The following is a 9,435-nucleotide window of genomic DNA, read 5'->3' as shown; positions in this document are numbered from 1 at the left end:
GCACTTGCCTCCGTGACCATGAAGATCTCGGCGGCACAGGTGTATGTCACGGCTCGCGATTGAACACTGTCACCCTCCGACCATAGCCCGTAAAGAACGAGGTAGGCGCCACAAGATCCTCCAGGAGCTCCTGGAAGGCTCTTGCCTTCTACCATCACCTTCCAAGTTCCTTTCTCGCCGAGATTCCTGCCTTGTCCGACAAGCACAGACGCATAGTTCTCCCACCTCTCCTGATACCCCTCCCTCCCTAATGCACTTATAGGGGAGAAAACCTGGGCCAGGGGGCGCTGCGCCGCTCTGTGCGTCAGCGCCCTCCATGGAGACCCCGTCAAAACCTCCGCGCAGTGCGGCCGCGTCGTCTGCTCCCCGCCGCATAGAAAAGCATGCTGTCGTCTGCTCCGCGCTGCTTTCCAGCACGTGTTTGCACGCGCGCACTTGGTTGTTTCCTCCTCCGGCCGCATTCTGGCCGCCGTCGCGCTCGAACAAAGGGGGCAAGAAAACAAAAATGAATGAAAAAGTGATGGCGCGCTCTTTCGCAAAACTAGTGAAAGTGTTTTTCTCTCTTTCGTGTTGAAACGATGGTTGTCGGTTTTTTTTTTTTAGGTATCTCGTACCGTTCGTATCTCGCACCTCTGTTTGTAACTGGCGGTGCCGCAGCAGCCATCGCAGAACCAAGTTGGCCTCAAGAAACAGATATAATGTCATTAATGCCATCACTCGGCGCTTGTAAAGGGAAAACACATACGTTAATCGTTCTATCCTCATACGCGATCCTGCTTCGGGAGCTCAAAACTGCGCATTCGCTAGAGGAGATAACTGAACTATGTATGGATTGCACAGCGTAGCTGTGGAATTAAGAAGACAAAGGTTTACTTGGAGAGATGTCCCCGCCTGCATGAAAAGTCGTCAGGCATTTCCTCGCTCTTCGTCTCGCGGAGAGAGGAAACTGCCGAAAGAATGGCATGCCTCGGCTTCTCGTCAGTGATCCAGGTCGTTAAGAAACCTCTCATCGTTAAAGCTAGATAAGTCATTGATTTCGGATGGCAGCGCCGCAGCAGCGAACTTCCCCTGACCGCTGTCAGCAGGAACCAAAGGGTAAGGTGGCATGCTTTGTGCTTTTGTAGGGAACGCGTCCTAAACGCGCCGAAAGCAGGCACCACGGCGCCGGCAGCATCGCCTAAAACGTCTGTCCCCAAAGAGTTGAATAGGCCCCTTTCAAGTGAGCAGTCACAAATGGAAAGGAAGCTCCCCAGCCAGCGCCCGGAGCACTCGTCGCTGTGTACACGCGTATCAATTCTCAACGAGAAGGCTGGACCCTTCATTCTCTGAACATGGAAGAGACATCAAGAGGTGCCGCCTCAAGTCCTTCAAAATACTTGTCGCTTGCCTCTGCCTTCGAGTACCGAATTCGCGTTCATGTTTTTTTTTTTTTTTTTTTTTGTCTGAGCCTGCCAACAAGCGCTCTTTGAAAACAATGTCCGCGGCGATCATTTAATCATAATTTCTCACTTTCGAAAGCACCGATAAAAAGCGTGCCTCCAGCCAGCCTCTGTCAGCCGGGGCACAAAAAAAAGCAAAAATAAGAAACACCACTGGCAAAGAGCGCCGGCTTTGCGCGCACAGACGCACGACCATCCCCCCTCGTCCTCACTCTCCTTCTCCCGCTCCGCGTGCACGTGCGGCTGCCTGTAGCACGCGCTCCCGACCGAGCGGGCTGCGCAGACTCCGCTCGGGATACCCTGACACTATGCACGTGCCGTCGGACATGCCCACACAGCCTCCAATCCTGCCAAACAGTATAAACTCTCACTTCGGGAGTGGCTCGCTCCACCTGGGGGGGGGGGGGGGGGGGGGGGGGACGCGGTGGCATGTTGAAGGGTCCTCGTGTGCCATATCAGCAGGGTCCTTCCGGATGCTGAATCTTTTTAATCATTTTTGTGGCTCTGAACTAAGGGACCACTTACGTTATCTTTGTTTTGTCTTAATTCAATAAAGTTTATTCACTCGCGATTGAATGTCCATGTCGTCGCTGGCCTTTACTTCATTACACGTGTCAAGGGGGCAAGAAAGGCTCTGAGAACTAGGCCTACGCACTGCTTACAGCATTGCGCATCAACCGGTCGTGGGTTCATCGATGACACGGCTAGTGTAAATTGCCTGACCTTACCATGTGACCTGCCTTCAGGACCCAGTAGAGAGCGAGGTTCTTGAAGACCTTGTGGTATCCAGCTGTCTCCCCTTGGACCACCATGGGCTCCTTGGTCGCTGTCTGAAACTCCTTCATGCCTGGCCACTTGAGCTGTTCCATCCACTGTAGCGTACCTGCGTTAGTATGACGCACGTAAGTCTGCTTCCTCTGTTGCAACTGAAGTGACGGTTGACAACAGGCCCGTACGTGCGGCCCTTGAGTGTACACGACGATTCCAACTTAGCACCCGATACAAGGCAGAACCTGAAGTGTCCCTCGTATTGTTTTGGCGTTACCGGGAATTCGTTCCCGCGTCATGCGCATTTCGCCTGTTTTTCTCGCGCCTTGTGGCGGCAAGCACCGATCGCAACTGCAGTGCCCTTGGCCAACATAACGAGAGTATAGATAACGGCAATATGAGAGGGAACGCGGAAGCGCGTGACCTGCAAGCTTTACAAAGCGCTGTCACCAACGTGATAAGAATCGGCGGTAAAGGCGCATGCAAAGTAAGCTTGGTCGGCTGCTCTTTCCAAGCATCCTGGTACCATCTTTTGCTGGTGGCAGCGCTTTTCGAAATGAGAAGGCCACGCGCTCCCGTGTTCCCTGTCATATTGCCTCTAGCTGTGCTTCAGCGCATCTTTTGGCCCGTTCTGAACTTCGATGTGCGCCGTCTACTCGTTCGTCGCCACAATCAACCTATTTGGGGACGTTTACGCCAGGTGCACTCGCCTAATCTTGCCGACAATAAAGGACACCGGTGGTCTCGGACGCTTGGTCTTATACTTCTGTCACACGGGCAATTCCCAACTCCCTCGAACTTCTTTTCCATAAAGGACCACGGAGGGAGTTCAGCCCTAAAGGAGTTGTCGCTGTGTCACACGGCTAAGAACCAGCTTCTCCGAGACGCCGTCGGGGTCCCATTAGGCGCTGTTCGTTTTGAGTATGCATATAAAATAATCAAGTTAAAAACATGTAAAATAATTTTTAGCTGCTTTCTTTCAACAGTTTGAACTGATTTTAAAATATAAATGTATCTTCATTCATGTGAAAGGAATGCGCTTTTACTTTTACTAGCATATCGGGTTTGTCTGTTCTACTGGCCACAATGTGCTTGCGAAATTCTTGCGTGCATGCTTGGATATTTGCACATTTACTTTTTTCCATGCTTTGAGTTGTGCTACAGTATTAAAATTAGTTATAAACTCAAAATTAGTACATGTGCGTTTTTTTAACACCTGCACTGAGGCTCACAGGGAACCAGAGTACTCCCTTTACCTGCTCGAGGGAGATGATCAGAACTCCTTACGCTAGGAACTTCCTTAAACTTCCTTTCCTAAAGGACTGCCGTGTGACACGGCGCGTATCTCCATTGAGATAAAGACTACCTTGGTTGAAGGGAGTTAAAAGGAGTTCAGCTGTGCCCGTGTGACAGCAGTATTAGTTCTTTTGTATATACAGTTTGTCAAAAATGTACATACCAAAGGGCTTGCCTCCAAACCCTGTAACGGGGCTCTTTGCATATCTCTAGCACTCTCCAGTCTCGCAGGTGAACATAAATCTCGTCCCCACCATTAGCTTAGTTTCAGGAGTGGTTCCAGAAGCCCTATTGCAGAACTTGGAAGGAAACCTCGACAAAGACTGCCGACGTACAGGCGCTCATCATTCCTGCTTTCGAGGCGCCGTACGAGAGGTGTGCGAGAGACCATCTGCGTCGATGATAAGGTAGAGTAGCCACCTTAGCTAAGGGAAATGATGTATTTTAATAAAAGTTATTCCAAAATAAATGGAATTGATTAGTTTTGTGTTGAATTGCTGCAAGGAAATAATACATTGTTACCTCAAAGGAATGTAATTTCTGCTACGTTTTCCCACGTGGTTTCGACGTAAGGTACAGGTATACTGACACCGTTGCACCATATTGGCGAAACGTGGAAGGAATTTTGAAAAGGAGTGGGTTGCTTAAGGACTGGGATGCGCAGTTATCACTCAAACCAAAATGATTTTTAACCCTCGCAGATGGTAAATTGTGCAGTAGATTGCCTTCTAGTTGCAATCTTCTTACTGGGTGGAAAACTATCCTTCGTCAGAGTGTAGACAACCACCTTATTCCTATTTTAGCTTTACAATCCCTTTTGTTTCAAGTTCCGCTATACCCAGTTCGTAGGAGACTGGCGCAGCGGAACAGCATCTGTACTCACCTAGTGCATCGACGATAAGGTCCAGTTGACCGCTGTACACGGCTATCTTGATGTCGGTTTCGTTCAGGAGCCGATCGACTGTGCAGGTGAATATAGATTTCCGTTAAAAAGAATACCTTACATGAAGAAACATCCTTTCCATTACTTCACTATACAGCAGGCTGAAGTCCTCCCCCAAGATAAAGCTACTCGCTGTCCTGTTTCAATCGCATTCAATATCGAAACAAAGAAGATATTGAAAATAGTCACATTCGGAGACGGCCCTCAGTCGAAAAAAACTACAGATTTTCTGCTGTCACAACAGAATTTCTGTGCGGTTTTTGACAGAACCTGTTGTGACTACAGAAACGTACGACATAAAGAACTACAAAGTACTACAGAAGTACTACAAAACTAAAAATTCGGACGTTTACGACAGAACTACAGAATATTTTGTATTTCTGACTGTTCTGTAGCCTTTTTTTTTTTTTTTTACTGGGTTTAGCTTTTTTATGTACACCCTGATGACAGTGTCTAAGGCCTCTGTCTTGTCAGGGCTCTACAGCTGCCTGCTTAGATGTCCAGTTCTACGGAACGTGGATTCCAGGAATATTACTTGCGTGTTTACTTAGCGAGGGTAGGCCTCAATGCAGGTCCATTACGTCTTCTATGAAGGGCACATAAATACAAGCGGTGCGCGACTGTTTTAGAATTCTCTAATAAGTGAATTAGCTCTGCATTCACTGCGATAGAACCTCTCACCTGTGTCAACGGCCGGCAGCATGAAGTCTGCTTTCAGCGCCTTGAAGACTTCGCTGGACTGACCTGCGAGTCCGGGAAACGTTCGCTGCAGTTGTGCTCGTGGCATATTGAGCACGCCTTGTAGCACGATGGTGGTTTCACACGCGTTACCGCTAGCCGACAACGCGCATGCGTAGATGGCACCGGATGCCGACGTCTTCTCAATCGGCGCCATCTACAGATGTGCATTGGAGGCTAGCGCGCGCTGGCAGTACACACTACTATCATGGCTGGCGTCCGGCTTATCATGTCTAAGCCTTGCTGCCTGTGTTTATTAAACTGTCTTGAGCACTACTCACAAGAGGAGAATACTGGACGCGTTATGAAGGAACCGGTAAAGTAGTCTGTGAACACTCGCTGTTGTACATCATGCAGTGTCCGCTATCGAGGATATGCATTCAAGACAATCACACTTGTAGGAACGCCTTTGAACTTGCATGGCTTAGTCGGAGTAAGGACTAATCATGGGTACGTCGGCATAAGTCAGATTTCATTTTCGTTGTGCATCTGCTTACGAAACAGAACGCGAGATATTGGTCTTCCAGCAAAGATGCAAACTTGCACAGAGCTAAATCTAAGCAGTATTAAACGAGAACTAATACAAGGTTGAATTTGTGTTGCACACTAAACGGAATTCGAGACAAGGCTTCGTCAGAATCTGTCTTGGTATAAGAATATTCTTACACCGTGGGCCTCGTGCATCTTTCGCCAACCACCACGTGCCTTCAACCGGCCTCACCTCCCCACGTGACGTTCTCGGGAATGCTGCCGAGCTTTTCCTTGATTGGTCCGTTCATGAGTTCCGTCAGGGTTCCGTTGTAGAAACGGGCCACATGGCGGATGTAGGCACGGTCTGGACGGTAGAGAAAACAAAAGGAATGCGTTTTCTGCACTCAATCGTGACCTGCATACACGCCGCAGACTTCTTAGCTATCGAGCTTTGGAAACCACGCTCGTAGGACATCATCGAATACATGCCCACGACAACCGATTCGTTCTCCCGGCTGCTGCAAGAGACCTGGTTGGCTCGCCTGAACATAATGCAAGTATATGCAGTTACATTCATTATGAAAGGGAACACCTCGCATGGTGCGGAACCAGGTGTTTTCAAAGCAGTTTCGTCTAGGAGAGCATTCTCAAAATATGTGAAAGTGACGTTTTCAAATGCTTATTCACGTGTTTACTTTTATGTTGGTCCACAGTGTACCCTGTTAGCGTTAACTCACTGTTGATCAGTACTCGATCGGTATGTTTCTTGGAGCCTTAACTCTACTGCGCACATTCAGCGAATTTAGGATGCCCGAATCGACCCTTGACATTACCGCTAAAACAGGAGTTTGCCTCAGCGTTGAAACAGTGTGCCTACCACGTGATCTCGATCATGCATACCACGTGATCACACATCCTTAAAAAAGGAAACAAAAAAGTCCATTGTTTTGTGTAAGCCTCCCTTCACGGTACCCAGTTTATGCACGGCGGCACGAAATTTGCCCATAAAGCTTGTCTCGTATGGCTCATTTAAAACGTAACGGAAGCATTTCGCTTCATGCGAATGGGACGGTCCTGTGGCAGCTTTAACCGCAACAATATTGTTACGGGGAAGATTCACAGTAGGACAGCTGTCCGCACCACTGAGGATGATCACAGCACAGATCTCAGCACTCGTCTGCGTCGTCTTCCTCTGGAAGTCTGTCACACTTCTTTATCCTCAGCACGACCAGCGAATACCGTTCAGTAACAATATCAAAGGCTAAAACCATGATGATGAGAACATGAACTCAACATTAAGTGCAGAGTAATTCGTTTCCTCCAAGCTCTCGAGAGGCAGAATACCCGCACTTAGTCTTTTCTTGACGTGACTAAGCGATATATCAATATACTAAGCGCCGCGCTTAGTGACGTCACTACAGCGTAGCGGAGATAGACCTTGCACGCCGAGGACGTATGTTTGGTTTGTTGGTTTGTAGGGTTTAACGTCCCAAAGCGACTCAGGCTATGAGAGACGCGAGGACGTATGTAAAGTACGGTCCACCGTTAAAGGGAACATGTGACCGCGCGCATGGCTGCCGTGCTTTGCGAAGTAGTGTCACGAGAGCGGGCGGCAAACGATGCCACAAGGCGCATATGCGTAGTAAGTAGGCGCATGCTCTTCCCGTGTATGCACATGGTGCCATCTATTCTCGTGCTACGTAAAGTACGTAGGCCACGACATTGTACGTTCCTTTTAACAGTGGACCGTACTGTACATGCACCTTGGTGCCTGGTGGGCTTGCGAGGTGATGGTACGCGTCCTCGTAGCGCATCTGCAGGTAGGTACCAACTGCACTGCATGTATCCGATATGGTAAAGCTCTTTACTTCTCTTTAAGCACCACACAGCCTATACATAGTGTAATTGTATCGAGTGGGTGGGGGCGAGCCGAGCCTAGCCTGCCCTCTGGTCTGATACGTGATTGTATAGTACTGCTCGGCATATATGTATGCAGTACACTTACCAAGCGGTGGTGACGCCTTATCCAAAGCGGTCACTTGATCGAACTGGGGCCGCAGGATGTTGTACCAGTCGACGCCATTCGTCAACTGCGCAAGGGCCCCAGGGGTTGAGAGGAGAAAGAAAAAAAGTCAGCGTTACAAGCTGGATCCCCCGCATCGATCTACAATTGGCGTTGTTAGAAGTGGCGACGAGTCGGCCACGAGAGTTGCCGCTTTGGACCACCTAGGAAAGAACTTAGTCATCCCGACTGAAAAAGTTGGAGCGGTCAAGAACGGCGACGACGAGACGCGTCTTGAAGCAGCCATCACAAAAGAGCTGGAGAGGAATGCGGGGTTGTTTGTGCGGTCATCAACAGCGGTTAACGCGCGGACTGTCGAGAACAAAACGGCGCAAGTGGCTCTGCACGGGTAGGTACCCTCAAAGCGGGTGCTCGGGCATTCCCCTTCTGGATAGGCAAGCGAAGGGACAAAGGGATCGCTTCGGGCTACGTTTCTCCTTCCTCTTGCCGACGGCACCTTTGATGCAGGTGTGCGCCAAGAACATGAGCTCCGGCAACCACCGGGCGCCTCTTGAGCCGCCATATTTACCGCCTCAACGGCTCGCCACCAAGTCCGAGCCCTTTCGGGAGGGCGTGTCAACGGGAGTGAGAGTGGGTGCAAGTGCGTTATAGAACAGTGATCAAGACACTCCCTCGACTACGGGCCCGAATTTCACCTAGAAAGCCTAGGGAAGAGAACTCTAAAACTGTGTTCGGGCATCGTGGTTCCTTGTTCTTGTTCTAGTTCTGGTTTTTGCTCCTGGTTCTCGACGGGTTCCAAGATGTAAGTAAACCCAGTCTTCATCCTCCAGCTCTGTACCGCTTTCACCTGTCAGCACTTCTCCCTTGGGTGGAACAGGCGTCGTCCTGATCAAGGAATCATAAAGCGTGGCACCCGATCCCCACATCTAACAGTGTCCAACAAGTCGTGCTGTATACCATCATAATGGAGCGACCTAACTGAAACAGCTTATGTTAAAATAAATCTTTGAGAAGTCTTTATTGCATGGGGCATGCGACACGCGTACGTTTGCAACGCTTCTCCCCACTACGATACAACCTGGACAGTTCACTATTGCAGCTCTGTGACGGATGTCAAATATATTTGTCATATATATTTTAAACTCTACCTTAATTAGCGCTTTAAACGACTTTATCAAGCAATATGTATCTTAGTTGATGTAAAACTGGTCGCCCAGTCGATGGACATGTGATATATGCAAGTAAGTTTTGTTTATTCTCTCCTATAACCACTATAACACCGAGAAAACAAGAATACCTAAACGCTAACTCCGCTAATCAGCGCAGAAGTGATGTCACCCGCTTTCGTCAGAGTGCCATTATAGAGGGTGGCATGGATGGAGATGGCGCTGACGTCACAGCAACCGGCGGAGAATGGATCTTTTTCCTGTGACGTCCTGCGCATTCGCGGGGTCCCCTCGGCTGCCATTTTTGCCGACCGTGCCAGGTGGAAATGGGAAGGAGTTTGCTGCACGTGCTTTTTGACAAACGTCGCTTCGCTGCGACAAACTGCAGGATAGTAAGGTGCAGCGCTACCAAATTCTAGGTCCTCGCCAATGCTTGCGTGTTCCTCATCCGCACCGGCCTCAAACACACAGAAAGTGTGTTAGCGTGTGTGCACAGCTGACTCACGCCTCTGCACTGGCTACAGGCAAAACCAGACCTGCACTTAACTCCTGGCTGCAAATTAAGCCTGCCGCACCGTTGTATAAATGAAT

The 9,435-nt window shown here is 49.3% G+C and overlaps 1 protein-coding gene across 1 annotated transcript in view; it reads right to left on the bottom strand.

The window, feature by feature from the left end:
• The window catches only part of LOC146189910 (retinoid-inducible serine carboxypeptidase-like), a 49,335-nt gene that overhangs the window by 789 nt on the left and 39,111 nt on the right, over positions 1-9,435 (bottom strand). Inside the window, exons 8-12 of the mRNA XM_084604649.1 lie at positions 7,661-7,745; positions 5,906-6,019; positions 5,128-5,190; positions 4,387-4,464; positions 2,168-2,322 (exon numbers count right to left, since the gene is read on the bottom strand). Coding sequence (XP_084460775.1) covers positions 2,168-2,322; positions 4,387-4,464; positions 5,128-5,190; positions 5,906-6,019; positions 7,661-7,745 — 495 coding nt within the window. The remainder of the gene's footprint in view (positions 1-2,167; positions 2,323-4,386; positions 4,465-5,127; positions 5,191-5,905; positions 6,020-7,660; positions 7,746-9,435) is intronic.

The sequence above is a fragment of the Amblyomma maculatum genome, chromosome 5, assembly GCF_055883805.1.
Source record: "Amblyomma maculatum isolate TAMU_Amacu chromosome 5, ASM5588380v1, whole genome shotgun sequence".
Classification (NCBI taxonomy): domain Eukaryota; kingdom Metazoa; phylum Arthropoda; class Arachnida; order Ixodida; family Ixodidae; genus Amblyomma; species Amblyomma maculatum.
The sequence above is the reverse complement of the archived record's forward strand: the minus strand, read 5'-3'. Positions and strand labels throughout refer to the sequence as shown.